Source organism: Mirounga angustirostris, unplaced genomic scaffold (assembly GCF_029215605.1).
Source record: "Mirounga angustirostris isolate CCGP_5_RB_7025 unplaced genomic scaffold, mMirAng1.0.hap1 SCAF_2, whole genome shotgun sequence".
Classification (NCBI taxonomy): Eukaryota; Metazoa; Chordata; class Mammalia; order Carnivora; family Phocidae; genus Mirounga; species Mirounga angustirostris.
The window spans coordinates 11944198-11971246 of NW_026991710.1; the positions used below are offsets into that span (position 1 = coordinate 11944198).

Genomic DNA, 27049 nt, shown 5'->3' on the forward strand with positions numbered 1-27049 from the left:
TGCTGGAGTGCCGGACTGCGCAGCGCCTCTGGAGGGAGTCGCCTCAGTGCGGGATGAGAAGTGAGTCAGAAGGCACGGACCTGTAGGGACAAAGTCGCCAGCGATGACAGCCCAGGGGCTCACGCCTTCTCAGCTGCTCCTGCTGCTAGTGGTCGCGGGCGCTGCGGGCGCTGCGGGCGCCCGGTGGCGCGGGGAGGGCACCACACCGCACCTACAGAGCATCATCCTGGGCCGATGCGCGGAGTACGTGGCCCTCCTGAATCCGGACCAGCGGTGAGCTGGGCGGGGGAAGCGGGGAGGTCTAGAAGGGAGGAGGGTGTCGGGAGGGCGGATGGAGGCCGAGGGGTAGGGGTGTGTGGGGGTGGAGGATCTCGACCCGAGAGGGGTGCGCGGGGGAAGGTGGGGCTTCTTCTTTTTTTTTTTTTTTAAGATTGTATTTATTTATTTGAGACAGAGAATGAGAAAGAGAGCACGAGAGGGGGGAGGGTCAGAGGGAGAACAGACTCCCTGCCAAGCAGGGAGCCCGATGTGGGACTCGATCCCAGGACTCCAGGATCATGACCTGAGCCGGAGGCAGTCGCTTAACCAACTGAGCCACCCAGGCGCCCCAAATCTTTTTTTTTTTTAAAGATTTTATTTATTTATTTGAGAGAGAGAATGAGATAGAGCACGAGAGGGGGGAAGGTCAGAGGGAGAAGCAGACTCCCCGCTGAGCAGGGAGCCCGATGCGGGACTCGATCCCTGGACTCCAGGATCATGACCTGAGCCGAAGGCAGTCGCTTAACCGAGCCACCCAGGCGCCCCGGAAGGTGGGGCTTCTAAAAGTCGGGGGGGGCCAAGTGCAGAGGGTGAGAAGTCTAGGGGTGAGGAGTGTGTGTGTGTGTAAGTGAAGGAGGCTGTGGGCCGTCAACCTAGAGGCAAGGATTAGGTAGAGGTGAGTTTGGATGACAGCCAGCAAGTATATGCTTAGCCAGAATGGTCAGACCCAGGAAGGCCGACCTAGAAACTGGTGAATCCAGGGACTTGGGGAATTCAAATTTCAGATCCTCTGAAACCTAGAGAACTTTATGAGTTTGAGTCTCTCTTGCCAGCACAGTGCTTCTTACTAATTTTTGTTCCTTCTTTGGACCTACTTTTTCTGTTTTCATAATGTTTTTTTCTTGTGCCAGTTTTTTTTTTCTTTCTGATTCATTTCAGACAAATAAAAAGCAGAGAATAATACAAGGAACGCCCATATTACCCACTGCCCCACACAAGAAATAAACAGTTACAAATGCCTTGGGAAATGTTTTTGGAAAGCTAGGATGGACTTGAAGAGTTGTGGCTGTCACCGGAGGGCGTCCTGTCTGCCTTAGTGTCACCTAACGCAAAGGGTGACAGCGTGAGGTGCGTCCTCGAATAGATCAGCCCAAATCTTTTGGCACGAGCAAATGGTTTTTACTACTTTCAGCAAGTACGGAGACAGGGAGATAGTTCTTTTTTTTTTTTTAAGATTTTATTTATTTATTCATGAGCGATAGAGAGAGAGAGGCAGAGGGAGAAGCAGGCTCTCCGCGGAACAAGGAGCCCGATGCGGGACTCGATCCCAGGACCCTGGGATCATGACCTGAGCTGAAGGCAGACGCTTAACCGACTGAGCCACCCAGGCGTCCGACAGGGAGATAGTTCTTAAAGCACTGACTCCTCTAACACAGATGGGGGCTCCAGGTTGACAGCCAGCAACATTTGGGTCAGTTGGTCCCTACAAATAAGAAGCTGGCCACGGGAACTTAGTAAAACTTTTATAATCTTTTGAGCATGGCATTCAAGGGGATTGCTTAACTCCGTAATTTCCCAAGAACGTCTGCTGCACTCTTGAGTAACTTTGGGCATTTCCCAGGAAGAGGGCGGTTCTACAGGACCTGTGAGGCTGACAAATGAAGGTGCTGGAGAGCAAGAGAGTGTATTCCTTTTAACTTCTCACTGTGGTCCCTGATAACTTTAGCCCTAACATTTGCAGGAGGCGAAACAGCTTTTCTCAACACCCGGCTCTCATTCCTGGTTTTACAAGGTCTCATCCACTGGCCTGACCACAAGTGGCCCCGGGGAAAGTGGACCTTAAGTCTCAGTGGAGAGGCCCCTGGAGTCGGGAGCCTGCCTGGTTTATTGGAATTGTCATCCTCCAGGAAAGTGCCTTTTCTACTCATCTCTGGGAGCCCAGGACAAGACTCTGTTCCTTAGCTCTGAAAAATGTGTGTCGTACCATCTGAGAGCCATTTCCACTGTCAGATTTCCAAATCCATCACCTAGGTTTTTTCTTCTCCTCTTCTAAATGGGGGTTAATGCACGAGACAGGAGAATTTGCTGTCTTTTTTGTGCCTCGTTATGCAGAGTTGATAAATGGCAAAATTGCGCGGGAAGCTGTTGGGAGTACTTAGAAAGAAATGGCCGTAATTCACAACATCTCATGATGTGGTTTGGTTTTCTTTCTTTCTTTCTTTTTTTTTTTTAAAGATTTTATTTATTTATTTGAGAGAGAGAATGACATAGAGATAGCATGAGAGGGGGGAGGGTCAGAGGGAGAAGCAGACTCCCCGCCGAGCAGGGAGCCCGATGCGGGACTCGATCCCGGGACTCCAGGATCATGACCTGAGCCGAAGGCAGTCGCTTAACCAACTGAGCCACCCAGGCGCCCTGGTTTTCTTTTTTTAATGTATGCCGCTGCACAGGGACAAGAACTGCACAGCTATCTGGGAAGCCTTTAAAGTGGTGCTGGACAAGGATCCCTGTTCCGTATTTCCCTCCGACTACGACCTTCTTATTAACCTCTCCAGACATTCCATTCCCAGAGACAAGGTAAAACATTCCTCTCCGTCTCTATAGAGATAGATGGTGCGTGGGCCAGGTGTCTGCGACCCTGCGGGCACCTGTTTCAGTCTCCCCAAAAAATCAAGCAGCAAACTCACCTGAGTTCTCTGGTGGGAAGGCATCTTTGTCTTCAGTGGTAATTCTGGGTCTCCTGCCTGTCTGGGCAGAAGGAACTTTCCTAAATCAACAAGTCTTGTGTGGGGAATCACTATGTTAGGACCTTGCCACACCTTTCCCCTGGGCCTCTGTCCCTAGCCAATTCTGAATAATCTGTGTCCTAACTGGCCCCAAAGACCTGAACTTTTGAGTGACTCAGAAGAGCCTTAACCTCAGTATCTTCCCAGAAGACCAATCCCTCCTTTTAAGGGACCTGAAGGTTCTGTCTATTCAGTACCAGTTTCTTTAAGCAAACTACATATCTTTGTTCTGAGTTCTAATAAAATGAAAACAAATGAGAAAATCTACATAAAATGTTTGCTTAGAACAATACCTTGAGTTTAAAGAAAGTCAGATGGTTTGTTTTGTTTCTTGACAACATAATTCTTAACCCGATTTTTCATTGTGAAATCAGGTAACATTGATGTTTGCAAACGAAAAAATCTTTTTTTTTTTTTAAAGATTTTATTTTTATTTATTTGACAGAGAGACACAGCGAGAGAGGGAACACAAGCAGGGGGAGTGGGAGAGGGACAAGCAGGCTTCCTGCCGAGCAGGGAGCCCGATGCGGGGCTCGATCCCAGGACCCTGGGATCGTGACCTGAGCCAAAGGCAGATGCTTAACGACTGAGCCACCCAGGTGCCCCCAAATGAAAAAATCTTAACATTGTTGTTTTAAATTTGTAAATGGAGCTGGAAGATTCAGAGATACAATAGATTGAAAATAATGATTTTTAAGGATATTTTGCATTTTGCAACTTGCTGCCTCCTGCCAGTAAAAAGAGGAACCCTAAATGTTGTTCTCTTCTTTCATAGATTTTGGTGCTAGTTGATGAACTCAGTAAATAATTACTTCCACGTGTTGGACCTTGTGCTAAGGCTTGAGGATGCTTGCAATGGGGAACAAAACAGCCCTGACCCTCGGGAAGCTTCCAGTCTAGGCATAGCCCAGTTGGACTACTGAGGGTCTGATGAGATCATGGGAGGGATATTGTTATTTATATTTACTGTTATGTGAAAACACTGTAGCATTATAGTGGAAACTGTAAAATACAGTATAAAAGTAACATATTTCTGAGGCATTTTACACTCCCCAAAGTGCTTTTTGTGGTGACATATCCTCCTGAACACAGCTGTGGAAGAAGAAAAAGGGCTCATGCTCCCCATTTTCCAGATGTGGAAACTGAGGCACAGGGCTATGACATGGCTTGCTCAAGATCACACATCTAGTGTATGACAGAGTGAGGATTCGAACCCAGGTCCTTTGATCTCTTTTTAAATCTAGGGATAAATATATATATTTATTACTGAGAAAGTACTTTGTTAACCTGTGCATGACCCTTGGAACGATGGGAGGAGAGATCATGGCACTCTCTGAATGGGTAAGCAAAGACAAAGAAAAAGAAAGTTCAGTTGTTGTCAGAGAAGTCAGAGTTGAATAAATATGGACTGCCTGACTGAAAAAAAATCTGCTTTGATTTCATTTTCATGTTACTTTTGTGTTTGTTTTTCCTTAGTCCCTGTTCTGGGAAGACAACCACCTCCTTGTCACTAGCTATTCAGAGAATGCCCGTCGCTTGGTACCTCTGTGCAATGTTCTGTATGGGACGATTGGCGATTTTCTGAGCTGGTGTCGACAGGAAAATGCCTCCGGTAAGACTCCCGGACAAATCACAGGGAAAGTGAGAGCTCCTAGTTAAGTTGATACTCTGCATTTGTCATTTGTGCTAAATGCTTTCCTACGCATTTGTCTCATTTGATTCCCCCCAAATACTCTGAGGTAGGTGGTAGTAATAATAATTGATGCTGACAATGATAGAGAGAAAGCACTTATCTTTTGCTGGGTACTCTTTAAGCATATACTGATACATATTAACTAATTTAATCTCTGCAGCAGCCCCAAGGGATAGGTCCTCTCCTAATCTCTGTTGTGATAAATCAGGAAACTGAGGCATGGCAAGGTTAAGAAACTTCCTGAGGAGTGAACAGCTAGGAGGCGCCAGAGTCAGACTGTCTGACTCTAGAGCACGTGCTCCCAGCCCTGCCCAACCCGGCCTCACGATTCTCCTGTTCCAGAAGAGGAAACTGAAGTTTAGGGAGGTTAAATCACTTGATGGAGTTGAGCCAGGAGTTAATCCTCTTCTGATGAATTCTGAAGCCTTTGCTCTTAAATGCCACTCCAAATACCAGAAGATACTTTGCAATTAAAATCACAGTGAAAGTCACCAGGGCTGGCCTGGTGGTAATAAAAACTCTCCTCATGCATCCAGATCCTTCTGAGAGCTGGAGCTAGCGCAGTTGACATCCTTGGAGGGCTTACAGCTTTGTGAGGGGCATTTCCTCCCGTGCTGTGCTCTGATGCAGGAAAGTCCAGGTCCCGAGCAGTAACACAGACACCAGCCCAGACCGGGGTATCTGGGAAGCTTCCCAGCAGCTCTTGGTTCTCAATTAGTCTTGAAGGGTGAGCAGGAGAGGAGGTAGGAGGAGGTATTCCGTTCATGAAAACTGCAGATTCTCCCTGCCTGGGTATTGGAATCACTTTAAAAGTTAGCCTAAGGTCATTTCTGTGTATTCTCCTCCATTCATTCATTTATCCAACTACAAGTGCCTACTCTGTGCCTCTAGGCAGCGGGAACACAGCAGAGAATAAAACAGGAAAATAATACCCCATCCTTATATTACAGATGGGGAGATAAGACAAGACACAGGCGAGTCAAACAGTCTGCCCCGAGATTCCATGGGCTACAGGGGCGCCTGGGTGGCTCAGTTGGTTAAGCGACTGCCTTCGGCTCAGGTCATGATCCTGGAGTCCCGGGATCGAGTCCCGCATCAGGCTCTCTGCTCGGCAGGGAGTCTGCTTCTCCCTCTGACCCTCCTCCCTCTCATGCTCTCTGTCTCTCATTCTCTCTCTCAAATAAATAAATAAAATCTTTAAAAAAAAAAAAGATTCCATGGGCTACAGAGAGAAACAAAACAGGAAAGAGGTACGAAGTGCTGGGAGGGGAAGGAAGAGGGAGGACAGTGTTGCAGGTTTACATTAGTGTCCAGAGAAAGCCTTGCTGAGCAGCTATTTGAGCAAAGATCTGACGGAGTTGAGGAAGAGAATTTCCTGAGAGAGGGAACAGCCAGTGCAAAGGCCTTGAGGTGGAAGTATGTCTGGAATATTTAAGGAACAGCAAGGACTGCAGCAAGTAAAGAGCAAAGTAGTAGGCGATGAGGCTAGAGGAATAAAGGAGGGCCAGACGGCACAGGGCTTTCACTGGGAGGGAAATGGGAAAATTTCAGGGTCCGGGTCAATGGACGTGGCCGTTCATCCAATAGACAGTGACTGGGAAATCTGTTTGATTATCCTGCAGCAGGGACGTGTGGAGTGTGAGAAAAAGAATGTGAAGGAAGGGAGAGTATGGTATAATCACAAATATTCGGTTGTTGTCCCCAGGTCCTGGCACACAGCTCCTAAGACCCTGGGAATATGAAGAGTAATAAGAATGTCTTTTGGGTGATAATGACATGACTAGTGGCTGGGGGTTCCTAGATAGCTTCACATGGGGTCTGGTCACCAGAAAGGCCAAGGAAAACCGTATTGGAGCCTGTGAGCTTTTGGCCCCATCCCTGTCCTCCAGGAAGGAAAGAGGGGCTGGAGATTGAGTTAATCACCAAAGCCATGATTTAATCAATCATGTCTGCCTAATGAAATCTCGTAAAACCCCTACGGGGTGGGGTTCAGAGGGCCTCTGAGTTGGTGAACACTGGGAAGGTGGGAGAGTGATGGGCCCTGAGGGGGCATGGAAACTCCCCATATTTCCCTTCAGAAGTACACATTTTGCCCTGTTTGGTTCTCTCTGGAAGGACTTGTTAATGAGTACTTTCTCCTTTTTTATAGAGTAAATGGAGGAGCAATCCCATTATATGCCTGCTGAATTCTGTCATTAGAATTTTAATTTTATATTTATTTATTTACTAAAGATTTTATTTATTTGAGAGAGACAGCACACAAGCAGGGGGAGCTGCAGAGGGAGAGGGAGAAGCAGGTTCCCCACTGAGCAGCGAGCCTGATGTAGGGCTTGATCCTAGGACCTTGAGATCATGACCTGAGCCAAAGGCAGACGCTTAACCGACTGAGCCACCCAGGCACCCCTGTCATTAGAATTTTTAAAATGTAATACCTTTTAACACTTTATATATTTTAAATGTCATAAAATTTCTGTTTTCTGGCTAAAGACTATCACTGTCTTGGTGTTTTGTTGTATTTACTTCTAAGACTGGGTCTAACTGGAGAAGGCACTTCACTCAACAGAGCAAAGACTTTTTTTTTTTTTAAATCACTTCACTGGACCCTCAGTAAAGAAAAAGCCGAGCTAACATGCTGATGCTTGGCGGTCGGCAGCCAACTGCTTGGGTCTCTGCCTTCCTCACATCTGTGCAAAGCAGAATGACACCTGTCTTCCTATCACAGATTGGGTTCTTTGTGGGTCAGGTAGGCAGAACTGTGAACATCAAACTTGTAAACACAGGCTAAATAGATTTTGTGGAGTCAGCGAATGTTTTAAATCAATTCTTCTCTGATACAATGTTTGAAATGAAACAATGTCCGTCTATTTTCCCCTTAGGACTCGATTACCAGTCCTGCCCTACATCAGAAGATTGTGAAAACAACCCCGTGGATTCTTTCTGGAAAAGGGCGTCTATGCAGGTGAGCTTGGGAAGGCCGGCTGGGAGGCTAGCACAGGTGGGACCCATGAACATAAGACAGAGGGGTTCAGAGACGGGGCCATCGGGTCATGACTTAATGTCTCTGAGCCTCTCTTTGTGTCCACCTTCGCCACATTCTGATTCACTCTGTCTGCTCCATAAAGATGTGAGGACTTAAGGAGCCTAAATACTTAGCACAGCAAGCAAACACATTCAGTGAATGTTGGTATAGATGAGGATATTAAATAGTCGCTATTACTATAGTGTTGTGGCTGCTCTTAGTATTTCGAATCAATGTGATTTTGATTGTTATGTAAAATGGGGCGGCCCCTGTTTTATGTGAGACCTTGGGACACCTGAGATCCAGCTGTCGGGGTCAGAAATGTCCCCAAACCTGCTATTCATCATAGAGGAGGTGATAGGAGGTGGTAGGTGACAGGCGAGGGGAGGATAAACTGGACACACAGAAATGGCCCCTTACCGAAGGTCTGTTCCTCAGAGAATACTGCCACCAGAGATGATGACAGTCTATTAAATGTTAGCTGTATTGACTCGGAGGCCAGTGGACTTCAGGGTCCTGCCACCCACCACCAGCAGCTCCCTCTCAGGGCTGTCCATGTCCCTTTTTGTCCCATCCTGGATCCCTGGGTGTCCACTGGGTCCCTTGTTGATCAGAGTGAGATTACTTTGGTTAAATCCTCCTTCACGCTGTGGTTTGGAGCCCGACAGAGGGCCGGCTCCAGGCAAAAGGCATTGTTTATTGCTGAGCTCTCCTGCTGATCCCGTGGGAGCACCGCATTTATGCTCACTACCCGTTGGCTCTGTTTCCAGTGGAGACTCCACTCAGTGAGCGCCAGGCTGCCAGAGCCCCTCATGGAGGCTACGGGGGCATCATCACCTGAATGTGGGATCATAGCTGCAACTCAGAGGCAATAGCAACACTCTCATCAAGGAGCTAAGAATCATGCCCACATTTTATGAGCCCTCAGAATGTGCTGGATAGTCTATGCACAAGGAGAGGTAGTTGAGTATGTGATGAGGAGAGGGTCGGAATTGTAGCAGAAAAGTATTCAGTACATGTTGATAATTATTATTTTGTTTTATTTTATTTTTATTTATTTTTAAAAGATTTTTATTTTTATTTTGTATTTTTTTTAAAGATTTTATTTATTTATTTGACAGAGAGAGACACAGCGAGAGAGGAAACATAAGCAGGGAGAGCGGGAGAGGGAGAAGCCGGCGCCCCGTGGAGCAGGGAGCCCTATGCGGGGCTCTATCCCAGGACCCTGGGATCATGACCTGAGCTGAAGGCAGATGCTTAACGACTGAGCCACCCAGGCACCCCAAAAGATTTTTAAAATGTATTTATTTTAGAGAGAAAGAGAGAGAGAGAGAGAGCATGCATGCAAGTGGGGGTGGGGGCAGAGGGAGAGAATCTCAAGCAGACTCTGTACTGAGCACCGGGAGCCTGGCACGGGGCTCGATCCCACGACCCTGAGATCATGACCTGAGCTGAAACCAAGAGTCGGATGCTTAACCAACTGAGCTACCCAGGTGTCCCAGTAATTATTATTTTAAATGATTTAATCTTTATAACAATCCTATGAGGTCAGGGACCCTTATGACCCCTGTTTTACAGATAGGAAAAATGAGGCATAAAGAGATCAAGAAACTTAAGCAGCCTTATTTTTTTTATTTATGTATTTTCTTTCTATTCAACTTATTAAGCAGCCTTATTCCAGAGCTAATAAGTGGAGGAGCCAGAGAACAAATTTTTCAACCACTACATCATATAGCCTCATTGTATCTGCATGCATTTTTTATTTCATTTTTTTTTTCTTACCAATGTAATAGCTGCTCAGGATAAAAAAGTGACAAATAATAGAAAATACAAATAAGAAAATTAATCATGTATATACCTGCTGTCTGAAGGCAACCCCTTCAGCATTATGGTCATCAGACCTTGGCATTTGTGGATTTGACCATGACCATTAGCATGGACTATTGGAACCCTGAGACGTGCATGACACGCACGTCTCAAGTGTATTGTTGCTTTGCTGCCGCTGGTATTGGGCATCACTAAGTCCAGTCATGGCTCTCTCGGTGCCACCTGCCTTCCAAGCCCCCCACCTCACTCCAGTATCAACCTTTTATCAGGGAAATTGTATGTTCTGGTAGTATTCTGAAGTGGAGATTTGGGAACTTCACTGGACCTATCTCTTCCTTGGGAATTTTGGGGGGAACTAAAATTCCCAGACTTTTGTCCAATTATTTTTAGCATAGTAGAGCTCCTGCTTTATCTTCCTAATATTGCACTTTGCTTTACATACACATACTTCCTCTGTGTTTGCAAATCTTTTGCACAGTTTTATTAATGGCAGGCTAATATTTCAGACACTTAAGTACTATCAGTTACTTGCCATTCCTTTGTTGTTGACTATTTTAGATGGCTTACAAACAATGCTGCAGTACACACCTTTGTGCACAATGCTTGTGATGGTCCTTAGAGCTGTTTCCAAAATGTCTGGTTCATCTTCTGCATACATGGTTTGCATTCCCCTGCCCTGTTGACGTTACTTGCTTGTGGCTTCTTGTGACTTGCCAATGAGATGTGAGAGGGAGTGTGTATGATTTCTGGGTGGAAATGTCTCAGAACTGGTCTGTGATTTACCACTGTCCCCTTCTCCCTTCCCTGACAATCAATGACTTTGCAGATATGGACTCTTGATCAGCTTATGTCCCAGAGCGAGGACATAGGGGACAAAACGCCAGTGGACTTGTGATAAAGATGTAGAGTGAGCATGAAATAAATCTTTGTTGTTTAAAGCCACTGTGATTTTGAGGTTGTTTGGCAGCATACTTTAGTGTATTCCAGCTGATCATTTCACATGGTTTTCCGAGTAGATTCCCAGCCACGGGATCACAGAGTCTATGAGTTTTTGACATTTCAAAGCAATTTGCTTTCCAAGAGATGCCATTTGCATCCCTACCAGCTGTATGAAATATCAAATTTAGTACATCCTTGCTCACACTGAGGAATGTCAATTTAAAAAAATTGCTCATTTCATAGCTGAAAAATGACATGTGTTAATTTAATCAAAATACTTGTTTCTTCTTACAGTATTCAAAGGACAGTTCTGGGGTGATCTATGTCATGCTGAATGGTTCAACGCCATCAGGAGCCTATCCTGTTAAAGGGTAAGAACACCAGCATCAACAAATACAACAAAGAACGCCAAGTTGTTTATTTAGTTTTTTCAAATGGAAGCTTAAGAAAACTGTCTTAATCACCAGCATAAGGCTTCCTTTTGTAAGTTCAGGTAAAGCAAAGACAATTGAATGACTGGAGGTCAGAGCCATGTCTATACATCTCTGCCATTAATAGCTGATGAATGCACGAATGAAATAAATAACCTAAAAATAAAAGCCAAAAATACCCCCACAGAACACCCTGAAAGCTTCTGGACAAAAGTAATGTGTAAATCAACTAACAGTGAAATGGGAAAAGTATCCTATTGCTTTAGGACTTTAAGAAATGTTGGGGCACCTGGGTGGCTCAGTCAGTTAAGCGTCCAACTCTTTTTTTTTTTAAAGATTTTATTTATTTATTTGACAGAGAGAGACACAGCGAGAGAGGGAACACAAGTAAGGGGAGTGGGAGAGGGAGAAGCAGGCTTCCCGCTGAGCAGGGAGCCTGACGTGGGGCTCCATCCCAGGACCCTGGGACCATGACCTGAGCCAAAGGCAGACTCTTAACAAATGAGCCACCCAGGCGCCCCAAGCGTCCAACTCTTGATTTCAGCTCAGGTCATGATCTCAGGGTCGTGAGATCGAGTCCAGCATCTGGCTCCCCACTCAGCGTGGAGTCTGCTTGAGATTCTCTCTCTCCCTCTTCCTTTGCCCCTCCCCCTGCTTGCATGCTTGCACTCTCTCTCGCTTTCTCAGTAAATAAATAAATAAAAATCTTTTTAAAAAAATGTCTTTCCTCCTTCTCAGTTTTTTTGCAGATTTTGAAATTCCCTATTTCCAGAAGGATAAAATCACACGAATTGAGGTCTGGGTTATGCATGACATCGGAAGACCGAAAGTGTAAGCCAAGGTGTTACTGATGTTGGTAATTGTGCAAACACACTTCTCTTGAATATGCTATAATCAAGCCCGTTTTACATTTTCATTTTTGGGGAAACAACAGTGTTCTCTGTTTCTAATGTCATGGGTAAAGAAAGACAAAGTCTTGACTTTTAGGTATTGCCACTAAGCAGTCCTGAGCCCAGAGAGAGGACCTCCTTTATTCAGTACTATTCTCAGCCAAGGAAAATGGTGTTCCTTTCTGAGCTACCCGGGCAGCGCTGGATAGGAGAGTTCCTTGTGCATTTGTGTGGGTCAAAGCCAGTTTTTCCCCCAGTTGTTTGAAAGCCCCCACCAGGAGTTCTCAGAATTGACCCAAGGACTATGTAATGAAGACTTTATTCTCAGAGAACAACCATTTCCACAACTGGGTCTCAGATAACTGACCAAGGAAACTGTTAAGATCCATATTTTCTGGAAAACCACTTGAGTTTGTATAAACGCAAGGCTGACCTTATTCTTCTCATCAGTGTGGAGCATTGCTGTTGAAGACGGAAGATAAGAAACGAAAACCCAGATGCTTCAGAGACAAGCCAAGGAGGCCCAGCCTGGCTCAAGTACAGCCATATTAGGCTTTAGAGGCCTGCTGGGGCCTTGCTCTTCAGAGCACTGATGAAAAGTATTGCCAGCCCCAATGAGTATGTTCTGGGAGAATCTTGGCAACGTCCCCATTTCCAGCCCCTAGAGCCCTCAGACTCACCGTATAATGAGGGATTATTTTTTCCTGTCTCTTAAACAAGAGATTAAATTTGCAGATGACTTACTACATAGTAATACCAGGATCTGCATTTCTCTTCCTGGAAGACAAATTTTACTTATGTTGCATAAAGAACAGTGTATATTATTTTTCTTATTTCTGTGGGAATTTGCTCTTTGTCTAGAAATTATGCTTGCTTGTTGTTTTAACGTTTCTATCAGAGACAGCTTGCCCTTTGAACCTATCTTTAGTGAGATAAGGAAATTGCAATTCAACGTTATCTTGGACCAACATTTCTGCTACAGCCGAGTTGATAAAAGGGCCCAGAGCACATGGTTGTATGTTTGTGCCAGAGTGGAGTTACGGGTCATGAGCTAAGGAAGTGAGGGTCCTGAACTGCTCAGATTTTAGGGGGAAAAAAGAACAACTTATAGACAAAGAGCTAAAAACAATATGGCTGATACCTGATTGCGGTTAGCATTGTTTTAGCTGCCATTATAAAAAACAAATAGTAAAATAATCCATTGACCTCTATATATCCAGATGTCCTGAAACCCCCACATCATTGCTTTCTGAAAATTCTCAGTAGTGAGCTTGTCCTGGAGAAGGACTTCATCCCAGATTTTGGCTAGGTTCTAAAACATGATGTCACTTAACCCCCTGCCCTCATCATTCCTGTAATGCCTAGAATTCCACTTCTTTTGTGAAAACTTCCTCCAGTCACTCATTTCCACTCTGTCTACTCCCTCTCTATTAGTGTTACACTGGGGAGGCTGTTTCTCTTTTCATTCCGGGTAAACTGAGGCAGGGCTGCCGGTGACATGAATGCCACATCTGCTTGCCAGAGCTGCTGGTATTCGTGCTGTTTGCCCCTGCTGAATTATGGCCACAGGAGGGCAGGACTCCCAGCGGGGGAGAGTGTGGGGAAATGAACACTCACATGGTGACCTGGTGGGCAGCAGAGGGTGCAATTTGGCATTGCCTCTTGTTGGAAAAGAAACAACAGGCCCAATTAATAATGTAACCTTGTGGGCTCCTGGGTGGCTCAGTCGTTAAGCGTCTGCCTTCGGCTCAGGTCATGATCCCAGGGTCCTGGGATCGAGTCCCGCATCGGGCTCCCTGCTCAGCAGGAAGCCTGCTTCTCCCTCTCCCACTCCCCCTGCTTGTGTTCCTGCTCTCGCTTTCTCTCTCTCTGTCAAATAAATAAATAAAAATCTTAAAAAAAATAATAATAATGTAACCTTGTGTATCAACTCTACTTCCATAACAACAACAAAAAAGTAACAGTGGGTCCCAAATGGAGTCAGTTCTCCCCGCAGTAGCAAACCAAGTTTCAACCTCTCCCAGAAATGTGACCTTTCAAGAGTCAATCTGAAATTTCCTGATCGGCCACAGTGAGGTCATCGGCACACTAAATCCTTGCCTCTCCCTTCCTCCCAAAGAGAAGGTGACCTGGCCTGAAATAATCCTTTCTTTTCTTTTGTTAATAACTTCCTTGTCACACCCTCCTAATGATACAAAGCCTTCCATTTCCAAGGACTTCTCAGAGCACTTGCCTGTTTACTAGGAGGGATGCCGCTCTATTCCTGAATCGTTGAATAAAGCCGATTAGATTTTCAGATTTACTCAGTTGAATTTTTGTGCTTTGACGCCATCAAGGAGCCTTAAATTGCATTCAAAACCTTAGTGCCAGAAAACCTACTTCCAGGAATTTATGCTAAGGGAATAAAGAATTAAAGGATGTGTTTGAAAATGAAGCTCCGACAAGGTTAGTTTTAGTGTGACTAAATATATAGGATCTATTTCCTATATCCTATATTTTGATATAGGAATCAAACTTGATCATCAACAAGAGGGGACGGGTTTTATGAATCATGTTCTGATTACATAAGGGAGACCATGCAGGAATTTAAAAATAACAGCGGAGAAGTGTATAGAAGTATACTTGTGCCAAAGCAGAATACAAAATGCATCGGACAGCAGAAGCCTGTTATAGTTTAAAAGTCTCGTGGGAAGGAGCGTATTTCAAACGTTTAGAAGGATATACACCAAAATGTTAGCAGCACTTGGCCCTAGTGATAAGCGACTGGGGTGATTTCTTTTTCCTTGTGTTTATTTGCCTTTTTTGCTAATTTTTGACTTGTATGTTCTTGCTTTCATTTAAAGCCTAACCTAACACACATTGCATGGTGAGCACGTTGGCAGCCCTGTGCGGGCCTGGGGCGCGTCGCTGAGGGGCGGTGCTGGGTGGGGCGCACTGCGCCTGCGCCAGCCCAGGCCCTCCCGGTGCGCTGGACCCGCAGACCTTGGAGCTCAGCGCACGGTCTCCTGGGGGGACCGCGGGTTCCCCGCAAGCGGCAGTTTTGGGGTTACTGTCGCGTATTCCCTCAGAAAGGAGAATAACCCGGGAAGCACGTGGTCATAGGAAATTTTAATGCACCCCGAAACAGCTTCCTTTTTTCCTCCTCCTTTAATTTTACTTACATGTTTTTATATTTTAGGGAATCCTGTGGAGAAGGCACTGTGAAAATCCTGGAAGAGAGACTGAAGAAAATGGGTTTTCAGTACAGCTGTATTAACGATCACCTGTAGGTGGTATATCATAATCAGTGTGCAATTTCAAAGGTGGAGCAGTGATTTTGGAGAGCACGGGGCTGTTGAATGTGTTCTGCTGGGATCAGCTCTAAGGGCCACAGGACTGTGCCTTCTGGGCTGTCACTGGGTGTGAGGGCTGGGAGTGCCTTCTGGCCAGGGCTCCGCCTGGGTCCCACCCACTTTTGTCCAGAGTCCTCTTTAAAAGATGCTACAGGACAAATAGAAACCCCTTTTCATTTGTGCATGTCCTGTTTCCCCTCCCTTGCTTCTGGCAGGTGAGTAACCTGGGAACAGGCACTGTGGTCCTTTTATCTTTGGATGCCACGGATCCTTGCCCAAGATAGATGCTAGGGTGGGTTTGCTTGAGATTCTTACAGAGAAATGCATCTTAACAGTAGACCAATAGGAAAATAATAACAGCTACCATTGATTGAGCACATTATGGGCTAAGTACTTTATGTACTTATAATCAGGTGTTGCCTGCAGGCTTTCCTGATTCTTGGAAATTTAAGATTTTATTTATTTTGGAGAGAGAGAAAGAGAGAGCGCATGCGTGTGAATGGGGGGTGAGGGGCAGAAGGAGACAGAGAGGGAGAATCTCAAGCAGACTCCATGCTGAGTGAGGAGCCCCACGGTGGGCTCCATCTCATGACCCTGAGATCACCACCTGAGCTGAAACCAAGAGTCACACCCTAAGCCACCTCAGTGCCCCTGATTCTTGGAAATTTAGATAAGTTAGGCTGAATCCCTAAGTACCATTGAAAACCCTCCCCTGCACTGGGAACTCCTTACCTTGCTGCTTCCTGCTTTTCTCCACCTCAATGCCTAAGTCTGCAGCCCTGCTTGGTTCCTCAGGGTGGAGGTGCAACATTGCAAGGACTGGGTCGCTTTCTTGAAAATTCGTGGGTACAGCAGAGTGGAAATTCCATCTGCAGTCTTGTCCAGCCCCCACGACCATCCAGCTGGCTCTGCCGCACTATGCCTTCTCATGAGCTCTGTGGGCTGGATAATCCTCCCAGCTGAGCAAAGCCCACTGGAAATATGGGTTGCTCCCCCGTTTTGCCAGACAAAGAGCCCCTCGAAGCTGTTTTTCACAGCTTGATGCTGTATCAGTGTACCCCTCTGTTACTGTTAACGCTCTCAGGAAGCTCAAAAGTGAGGTGTTACCACCCTCTATTAAAAACAAAACAAAGCAGGCGCCTGGGTGGCTCAGTTGGTTAAGCGTCTGCCTTCGGCTCAGGTCATGATCTCAGGATCCTGGGATGGAGCCCTGCATCGGGCTCCCTGCTCTGCAGGAAGCCTGCTCCTCCCTCTCCCACTCCCCCTGCTTGTGTTCTCTCTCTCGCTGTGTCTCTGTCAAATAAATAAATAAAAATCTTAAAAAAAAGCGCAAATACTGTTTTTGGAAACTATAGACTCTGTACAGGAAAATGCACCAACCATAAGTACACAGTTGGATGAATTTTCCCAAGTTCAACACACAACAACATAACCAGCAGCTCAGAGTCTCCCCTCATCCTCCCTTTCAGCCTTCCTGCCTGCCCACAATAGTAACCTCTCTCTAGACTTGTCTTAGATTCCTTGTGTCTGTTGTTAAGCTTTATATAAATATCCCTTTTCCGCAGATGGGTAAATTAAGGGTCAGAGAGATTAAATAAGTTTTCCAAGGTCACCACTCAGGGACAGAGCTGAGTTTTGAACCCAGCATTGTATGGCTTTGAAGGATGCTCTTTTCTTTCTACTTTGGGACCCTTCCTTTCTTAAAGCACCAGGTTGTATTTTATTTTTTTAAGACTATTCAAATTCCAGTTAGTTAACATACAGTGCAATATTAGTTTGAGGTGAACAGTATAGTGATTCCACATTTCAGTACAACACCCGGTGCTCATCACAACAAGAAAGCACCAGATTTTCATGAATTTGCCTTAAAAGGCAGGTCTTTGCTAAAGCAGCTCAATGATGGGGAAAATTGTGCCTAAAAATTCCACATTTAGGACCACTTTACTTTGGCCCAGGAACTCCCTTGAGGAGGCTGTCTTTGTAAGTCATCAGGCCGCATGTGGTGACCCAAGCCAGAGCCCAAGGTGTCCTTCCCCGCTCACGGCTGTCCTAGGGGACTCAGCCTGCTTTCACTTGCTCTAGTTGTCCCCACCTGCACTGCCCTTCGGGGCTCTTCCCTTGCAAGCCTGGCTCAGGTCCCCTTCTCCCTCTTCTTTACTGCCCATTGGGCTCCGGTGTTCAGCTGGGATTTGTATTGCTCCTGGGAGCGCAGAGGAGATAACGAAAGGTCTACCTTGGGAGAATGACCAAGGTTAACACACCAACCTCCTCCCCTAACAACCTCTTGCCCCACACAATTCAAGTGACATGCCTCTGTCCTGTGGCCATCAGTTCTCCCCAAGATTCTTGCACATTTTGGCCAGCTCTTCTCTTTCCAGAGCCTCTCTTGCCTCCTGGTTGATTTCTGTGAGCTCTGTATTGAGCCAGACTCCATGAAACTCAATGACTTTGGGGGTTGGGGGCAGAAAACAGCAACAACAAGCTATTCTCATAACAAATACCTGCGTAGTATAGACTTTACCAGAGAGTAGTCAAGACCTGGGGAGCAGTAAAGCGAACAACGCATTTCCTGTTTTTCCAGAGTCCCTTCCAGCACCTGGCCAGGAGAAAGCCGCTGTTGGCCTGCCTCCTCCTTAGTGCCCAGTGTGCCTCAGCTACCTGGCTCCTCTCTCTCTTCTGCTTTCCCTGCCCTCCTGGGACTCTGCATCTTCTCCCTCTACTGGGTAGCTTCTTTGCTGAAGCCTGGGTACTAGCCATCACCCATGTGCGTCAAGTCCAACTTTCTGGCCAAAGACCTCATCAGGAGGATTTTCCAAGCAAGCCCGTTCCATCCTTACAGAAGTGGTTCCATGCTTGGGCTCTGGCGTGAGCCTGCAAGGTTCAAGTTCAGCTCCACAATGGCTACTGTGTGTACTTGGGCAAGTGACTCTGATTAGCTTTCTCAGCTCTAAGTTGGAGATGGTAATACCCGCTCCATTTGGTTGTTGAGAGGATTCAATGACATGGTCTGTATAAACATAATCAGATTTCTTGGTACATAGTAAGTGCTCAATAAGTGCTAGCTAATATTTCTTAAAAGAAATAGTTTGTGTGGGAGCACCTGGGTGGCTCAGTTGGTTAAGCATCTGCCTTCGGCTTGGGTCATGATCCCAGGGTCCTGGGATCAAGCCCCGCATCGGGCTCCTTGCTCAGTGGGAAGCCTGCTTCTCCCTCTGCCTGCCGCTCCCCCTGCTTGTGCTCTCTCTCTCTCTCAAATAAATAAGTAAAATCTTAAAAAAAAAAAAAAAGTTTGTGTGTTCTTCAAGGTCAGAGACTTTGTACCCCCAATACTTTGTAGACACATCATAAAATGTTTGATGAGTGAGAGCATTTAAATAATCCCTTAAATATTCTTTCTTTTCATTCCGTAGACCAGTGAAGCTCTTAAAGTGCGTGGACCACAGCACCCATCCTGACTGTGCTTTGAATTCGTAAGTAGATGTCTGACCCAACCTCCTTGCTTCCCCAAGCTAACCAGGCCTTACCATTGACAGAACGCCGATGAACTGCAGTATGATTTAACACCCACGCCCTAAAATAATCTGGCTGCTGAGTAAGGTTTGTGCTTCTGCGCTTCTCAGTCTCTCTGAGCTGCTAGGTCGCTGCAGGTTTGGAGAACATATGCCCAAGTGGGCTGACCTCCTGCCGAGCTGGCAGAGCAGAGCCTGTCATGCTGCAGTGGGTGCTCCCTAACGTCCATAGGATCCACTCTTCCATCTACAAGGGGCAGAACATTAATCAGGGCTGCAAGCCAGACACTGTGCTGTGTGTATTACGTAGAATATTTTGTCCATTTTTATAACTAGTCCATTAGAGAGAGAGAGAGACAGACACAGAAAGAGAGAAGGAAGGAATATGCAGTTACCTACTGGAACCAGCCTGGTCATCGCCCCCCTGGATTACTGAGTAGACCCTAATGAGTCTCCTTGCTTCCACTTTGTCCCATCCCTCATGGCTTCTTTGCAACCCAGATGCTAGAGTCAGCCTTTTATTTTAACTGTTTATTAGGGAAACTTCCAAACATACACATAGAGTGTAGTTCTTCAACCATTGAGTCATGTGACTCGTCTGCTCACAACTCTGCAGTTGCTCCCACATCCCTCTCAGAGTCAGAGCCAAACAGCCTGCCCCGGCCCATTTCTCTCCGTCTTCTTTCCTGCTCCTTTCCTCTTTCTGCGCCTCAACCATAGTGGCCTCTTGGAACATGCCAGGCATGTTCCTGCCCTTGCGCCTTTGCCTGCACTGTTCATTCTGCCTGGAAGTCCTTCCCCTAGCTGTTTGTGCGGCTAACTTTCTCACCTACTGCATTAGCTCCTATCTTGCCTCCATGAAGTTATGGTGATCTCAGTATTTGAAATTACAGCCTGCACCATAGATGGCTCTGTGAAACCCCTCATGATGTTCTATTTTACCTTTTTATAGTGTTTCTCATCCTCCAGCTTCTTTGCTCAATAAGTTTATTCTTTACTGCCTGTCTCCCACATGTTAGAACATAAGCCCCAGAAAGACAGGAACTTTTACCTGTTTTGTTCAGTGATGGATGTGTCCCAGATTAGCATGTAGTCTGCAACCGGGTAGGTGCTTAGGAATGAAGGAATGAATAAATGAATGAGTGAATGAACAAATGATTGGTTTCTACTCTGAGGAGGCATTTGGATTTGAGACAAAGAATGTCTCAATTTGGTCAGGCAGTCGAAAGGAATGACAAATGTCCTACAAGAGTTGGAGACGTGTCTGGTGTGTGTGTGTGTGTGTGTGTGTGTGTGTGTGTGTGTGTATATATATATATATATTCCAGATTTTGATTGCAAGAAACGGAAACCAATGGCTCACTTAGGTGGAAAAAGGGCGGAATAAGGTTGTTGAGAGGACTTAATAGGTAGGCAATCCAGTGAGCTGAGGACTTCAAAAAGCCTGGAGAGGTAGATATCCATAGTGTTACAGCATAACTTAGGTCTTTATGATTTTACTCCTTGTCTCCTTAAGCCAACTGTCAGCTTTATACAGATACAGATCATGCCCATGGCACCCTACACAGCCATTCCTGAAACAGGCAGGGGGTGCCACCCTGGCTACCTGTGCCTCAGTTTACCTCCTGTGCTGCAGGAGGTGTCAGGTGAATGAGGGTGTCTCTCCTTACCTGTTGCCAGAACTTTCCGGGGACTTCGGGCGTGTCAGGCTTCCAGCCTGGCAGTCCTGGAGTCATCATCTTGTTTCTTTCCAAGAAAGTGGGCAACTCGATCCCCATCAGTGATGCTGAAGGGGTTAAGTGATCTCTTAAAGTCCCTTAGGACTGGCTAGAGCCAGAAACAGAACCCAAGTTTGTGTGTCGAGTCCTTGCTTTCCCCACCAAACCATACTGCCTCAAAACGTCACTGTGGCTCACAGTACAGCAGATAAGGGATTTAAAGTACCTGATCTGCTCTCTACTTTGGGCATTCTTCCAGCAATTGTTGCAAAGATTTATGTATGACAATTCTTTCCCCATGCCACTGAATGTCAAGAAGAAAACCCTCTTTCTTTTTTTTTTTTAAAGATTTTATTTATTTATTTGACAGAGAGAGACACAGCGAGAGAGAGAACGAGAGAGAGAACACAAGCAGAGGGAGTGGGAGAGGGAGAAGCAGGCTTCCCACTGAGCAGGGAGCCCAACGCGGGGCTCCATCACAGGACTCCGGGATCATGACCTGAGCCGAAGGCAGACGCTTAACGACTGAGCCACCCAGATGCCCCAAGAAGAAAACCCTCTTTCACTCTTGGCAGGTTTTCTTCCACTTTCTTTGCCCTGGAAGGAATTTTACTGATCTCTTTTTTAAACAACTTAGCTAAGAATATTGAGAGATGATTTGCAGGAGACGATCCCCAAGTGGCAAATATGGAGAATGATTTCATCTTTCTAGTAATAATGAGATACAAATTTAATGAGGTGCAATTTTCACCTCAACATCTTGGACATACCTTAGCCAAAAATAGCGAAAAAATATTTTAAAAGTGTTATTCAATGCTTGATGCTATTGTAAGTTTATAAATTGCTCAGGAGAACAATTTGACAATATGTATCAGAAATTATAAAAATATTCACAGTCTTTGGCCTAAGTCAGACCTTAGGGTACTTCCGGTACCCTCTTCTAAAAAAAAAAAAAAATTTTGTTTGTTTTATCTATTTATTCATGAGAGTCAGAGAGAGAGATAGAGAGAGGCAGCGGCAGAGGGAGAAGCAGGCTCCCCGCCTAGCAGGGAGCCCGATGCGGGACTCGATCCCAGGACCCCGGGATCGTGACCTGAGCTGAAGGCAGACGCTTAACCATCTGAGCCACCCAGGCGTCCCCCGGTACCCTCTTCTAAAGAAATGATTCAGAATGTGGGCGCAACCTGTATGTTCAAAGATGTTCATCACAGCATTCTTTTTTTTTTTTTTTTAATATTTTATTTATTCATGAGAGAGAGAGAGAGGCAGAGGGAGAAGCAGGTTCCCAAGGAGCAGGGAGCCCGATGCGGGACTCGATCCCAGGACCCTGGGATCATGACCTGAGCCGAAGGCAGACGCTTAACCATCTGAGCCACCCAGGCGCCCCCACACAGCATTCTTTATAGTACTGAATCCAAAGTGTAAGCATTGGGAGCTGGACCTAAATATCCAATGAAAAGTGAGTGGTTACATCAAAGGATTACATTTACTGGATGGAATATAATGTAGATATTGTAATTAGATTATATTTCCATAAAATTGGGGTGGGGGACAGTGGTAGGAATAATCATACAGCAATGGAAAAATTCTCATGAACAATTCAAGTGAAAAAATATGTAGAAAACAAACTTAAAGGCTTATAGGCTCTAGTTTTGGCCAAAAATTCAGTACAATGATAATCTACTGGATTGGCGAAGATATGAGAAAACAGATGTACTTATGTTATTAAAATAAGGACTCACTTTGTCAGTCAGGGTCAAGGAGAAACATCAAATCTCTTATCTTGGTCTGAATTCTCTGTCCAAAATGAGTTGTCCCTTCTTCCCCCAACACACCCCAGGACACAGAAGTGGGAATTCCAAGCTCCACTTGCTTAGGGATAATGGAGTAAAGGACTTTTAATCTGCAAAGGTTTAGAATGGAACAAACAGCTGTTTATATAAATCTAACTCATGTTATTAATAGTTCTGGGGTAAGTTTAGGAACAACTTACAGTTTTTGGTATTTAATTTATTTGTAACATTTTATAGAATTTAACATATAAAAATAGCTGTTGGAATAGCTCTTTGATTCCAAACATATCAGATTGGGATTTTTTTGTTGAAAGTTATATTTCAGTAACATAAGTACTTAGATTTTACTAAATTTTTAGCCATCCTCTACCAACTGAGCCAGCCGGGCAACCCCCTAGGTTTTTAAATAGAAAAACATGATTCATAAATTAAATAGACAAATGTATGGGGAAATAAAGTTTTTGAATTTGTAAGTTTAATAGCTAGAATTAATTTTTTAAGCCAAAGTAATTGCCAATAGTGTTTTTATCTTTGCATGAAAGCTGCCCTCAAGCACAACCTCACATAAACAGGACAAGTTTATGTTAAAATGTGACAAGTAAAGGCCTAGAACATGAACCCAGTCATGAAAAGCAAAGGAAAACAAAACTGTATGTTTCTATTTGTGCATGATAATGGACATCAATGATGAAATAGGTCTAAGGACATGAACTCCAAATTGCTCTAAGTGGTTACTTTTAGGAAAGGGAGGGAGAACTGGAAAAGGATGGAGACACTCAGTATAACTATTTTGTTCTGTAATATTTTATTTTTCTAAAAGAATAAACATAGATATGCCTGGATGGCTCAGTTTGTTAGTGTCCAACTTTTGATTTCAGCTCAGGTCATGATCTCAGTGTTGTAAGATGGAGCCCTGTGGTGGGCTCCGTGCTCAGTAGGGAGTGTGCTCTCCCTCTCCTTCTGCACCTCCGTGCTCTCTCTCTAAAATAAATAAATAAATCTTTAAAAAATCTTTTTTTAAAAGAATAAGCATAACTATACCCTTATATTCATTAATTATCTTAAAGCAAAAAAAAAAAAATCAATTTTGAGTAAATCAAGTCTGAGATTATCTGAATCAGAAGTGCAATTGTAGAAAATGTCCAGCAGGAGGAGCCCTAGTACAAATGTGTGGGCTGCTTAAGATTCTTCTTTTATTTAAGATTTTATTTATTTAATTTGCGAGAGAAAGAGAGAGAGCGAGCATGGGGGTGGGAGGAGCAGAGGGAGAAGCAGACTCCCCGCTGAGCAGGGAGCCCAACATGGGGCTGGATCCCAGGACCCTGAGACCATGACCTGAGCCAAAGGCAGCCTCTTAATGGGCTGAGCCACCCAGGTGCCCCTCCTTTATTTTGTTTTTATTTGAGTGTAGTTGACACACAATGTTACATTAGTTTCCAGTGTACAACATAGTCATTCAACAGATTTATATATTATGCTATGCTCACAAGTGTAGCTACTATCTGTTAACAAATAAGTCTATTACAGTATTTTTTTTTTTTTAAGATTTTATTTATTTGACAGAGAGAGACACAGTGAGAGAGGGGACACAAGCAGGGGGAGTGGGAGAGGGAGAAGCAGGCTCCCCTCTGAGCAGGGAGCCTGATGCGGGACTAGATCCCAGAACATGACCTGAGCTGAAGGCGGACGCTTAACAACTGGGCCACCCAGGCGCCCAAGTCTGTTACAGTATCATTGACCAAATGCCCTATGCTGTGCCTTTTTTTTTCTTGTGCCTTCTTCATCCCTAACTGGAAGCCTGTATCTTCCACCCCCTGCATCCCTTTTGCCCATCCTCCCTCCCATCTGGCAACCATCAGTTTGTTCTCTGTATTTACAGGTCTGATTCCACTTTTTATTTGTTTTTTTATTTTAGATTTTACATATGAGTGAATCATATGGTATTTGTCTTTCTTAATCTGACTTATTTCACTTAGGATAAGACCCTCTAGGTCCATCTATGTTGTTGCAAATGATTAAAAAAAAAAAAAAAATCTCATCCCTTTTTATGGCTGTGTAATATTCCTCTGTGTGTGTGTGTGTGTGTGTGTGTGTGTACCACATCCTCCTTATCCATTTGTCTATGGATGGACATTTAGGTTGTTTCTCAATCTTGGCAATTGTAAATAATGCTGCAATAATCATTAGCAAAAAAAGGGTGACCAGCAATCAAATGGAGTCCAAAACCACGGGATAAATTTCCAAGCCAACATTAGATTGTTTCATGATTTTAAAAAATATATCTTTTAATTGGTTTTTAAAATTCAGTAATTTCCGTTTTAAAAAATCCAGTCAGTGGTCAGACTCTATTTGCTATAGTCGGAGTCCATTTTTTTGGCCAGGTCCTCTCTTGGTGTCTTAACGTCAAGATAGGTTTTTCCTTACTAAACTCCAGTGACACAATGTCCATCAGTACAGAGGTTGGCTAGCTTTATGGTATATCCATACAGTAAGAATCCATCCACGAGGAAGAATGAAGTAACTAATATGTTCAATAAGGATATGTGTCCAAAATCTGATGTTAGTTGAAAAAGGTTGCAGATCCATTTGTGCTTGTAAAAGGGTGCATGAAGGTGTGTGTAGGTGTGTGCACAATGTAAAGACAGGTGTCCTTCCTCGGAAGCCAACTCAAACCATCAACAATGATTCTCTGTGGAAAGCAAGAATGGGGAGTCTATGGAGTGCCTGGGTGGCTCAGTCGGTTAAGCGTCTGCCTTTGGCTCAGGTCATGATCCCAGGACCCTGGGATCAAGCCCTGCATTGGGCTCCTCTCTCAGCAGGGAGTCTGCTTCTCCCTCTCCTCCTCCCCCACTCATGCTTGCTCTCTCTCTTTATAAATAAATAAAATCTTAGGAAAAAAAAAGAATGGGGAGTCTAAGACACTTTTACTTTTCACTTTATACTTTCTGTACTATTTCATTTTTTCTGCAGTGTGCGTGTATGCATATTTTTTTTTTAAAGATTTATTTATTTATTTTTATTTGAGAGAGAGAGAATGAGAGAGAGCGAGTACATGAGAAGGGGGAGGGTCAGAGGGAGAAGCAGACTCCCTGCCGAGCAGGGAGCCCGATGCGGGACTCGATCCCGGGACTCCAGGATCATGACCTGAGCCGAAGGCAGTCGCCTAACCAACTGAGCCACCCAGGCGCCCCGCGTGTATGCATATTTTTGAAAGTAGGCGCCAGACACCAACACTGACATTTTCTTTATTTCCTTTTTGATTTGCAGGGCAGCAGCATCTACTCAAAGGGAAGTCCCACCTCTCTGGGCAGAACCTGGTGCCAGCCATATCATTCCTTTCTTAGTGGCTCTGGCTTCAGCTGTTCAAATGTAACTGGAAACTCCGCTGTGCAGCCCTAACCGTCCACCAGCCCTGAAGCCTGCCCTTTGCACATTCATCCTTCTTGTTCTGTGCATACCAGGTGATTCCATTGTCTAATGAAGCTCCCTGCTGGGAAAACAATGTCCCGAGAGGAGTTTTCAATGATACACATGCTCCAGATTTCAGAGACAAGAAATTTATCTAGTCCTATTGAACAGGTTAAAATTGCTGCATTAGAATTAAAGCGAGTTATTAGCTTCTTATTTCATAATGGTACAAAGCATTGAGATCCAAACTATTGCTGTATAAAAAATATTTTTAGGAAATTCTAACAGAACTAAATTCTGTATTTTTTCTGTATTTTCCCTTATCCTCAGTGGGGCACACTGCTTGCTTATTGATAGCTTAAGATATATATACACTATTGGCGCGAGCCAAGCTACTCATGCTATTTGACAAGGTCCAAGTATGGGGGACGATCCTGAAAACAGGAGACTCCACAGCTGGCTCCTGCTATTCTCTTTCATTTTGTTTATGGCAATCTTTATAATTGTGGGAATATTTCTGGGGTTGCATGATAAAGTGACTACTCATCTTAGTTACGCCTATCTAAGCAATCATAATGAAACTAATTCCATGAAGAATTGGTTTCCATAGAACAAAATAACAAGACGGTCACGCTCTGTCTAGCACCTTTCTCTTTGCGTACTGTTTTTTAGTTTTAGCGAAAGTCAATAAGCGGAAATCAATAAAGATCATGTTAATCATTACAAAGGAAAAATGAAAGAAGGCTATGGCTGTAATCCAGAAAATGATCTAAGATTATCTCGATAAATTGTAAAAAAAAAAACAAACATAATCACATGTTACGAAAGTATGGAAAAACAAAAATATCCTAACATATAGATAAAGTTCCTCCGAGGCTGTCGGGAGGAGATGCTTGCAACCTGATCCTGTGTCTGTGTCTCCTCATTCGCCGACACCATCCTTTCCTACGAGAGCCCCACCCCGGCTGGAGCTGGACTCCGGCACACTATATAAATGTATACATATATATTGGCATGCAAAGATTTATGTATAAAGATGTTCATTTAGGAGTGCCTGGGTGGCTCGGTCAGTTAAATGTCTGACTTTGGCTCCAGTCATGATCTTGGGGTCCTGGGATTGAGCCCCGCCTCAGGCTACCTGCTCAGAGGGGAGTCTGCTTCTCCTTCTTCCTTTCCCTCTGCCCTTCCCCCCACTCTCTCTGTCAAATAAATAAATAATTTAATTAAAAAAAAGTTGTTCATTTAACGGTTATATATAATGGGGAGGGGGAAGAAACTCACCATGTCCAATAATAGGGAACTGTCTTCATGTGGTTTGGTATATCTGTAGAATAGAATATCATTCAACTGGTAGAAGTCATGTTTACTAACCCAAATGTCCTTCAGCTGGTGAATGGATGAACTGACTGTGGTACATCTATACAGTACTCAGCAACACTCTATATT

The 27049-nt window shown here is 44.7% G+C and overlaps 1 protein-coding gene across 4 annotated transcripts; it reads left to right on the forward strand.

The window, feature by feature from the left end:
• On the forward strand, window positions 1-26507 carry BST1 (bone marrow stromal cell antigen 1). 4 transcript variants are annotated; one of them, XR_008506626.2, is made up of 10 exons: window positions 11-273; window positions 2709-2835; window positions 4521-4656; window positions 7614-7696; window positions 10817-10893; window positions 11692-11784; window positions 15022-15108; window positions 18586-18645; window positions 20773-20977; window positions 25463-26507. XR_008506626.2 is itself a non-coding variant. In XM_045881453.3 (9 exons), the coding sequence occupies exons 1-9, from the start codon at window positions 104-106 to the stop codon at window positions 25566-25568; spliced, it is 939 nt and encodes a 312-aa protein (XP_045737409.1). In that variant the 5' UTR covers window positions 15-103; the 3' UTR covers window positions 25569-26507. The 4 variants fall into 4 exon arrangements, 1 of the variants encoding a protein (XP_045737409.1); XR_008506625.2 differs by having other exon boundaries at window positions 12-273; window positions 20773-20973; XR_008506627.2 differs by lacking the exon at window positions 11692-11784 and having other exon boundaries at window positions 1-273; window positions 20773-20973.
• The last annotated feature ends 542 nt before the right edge of the window (window positions 26508-27049 follow it).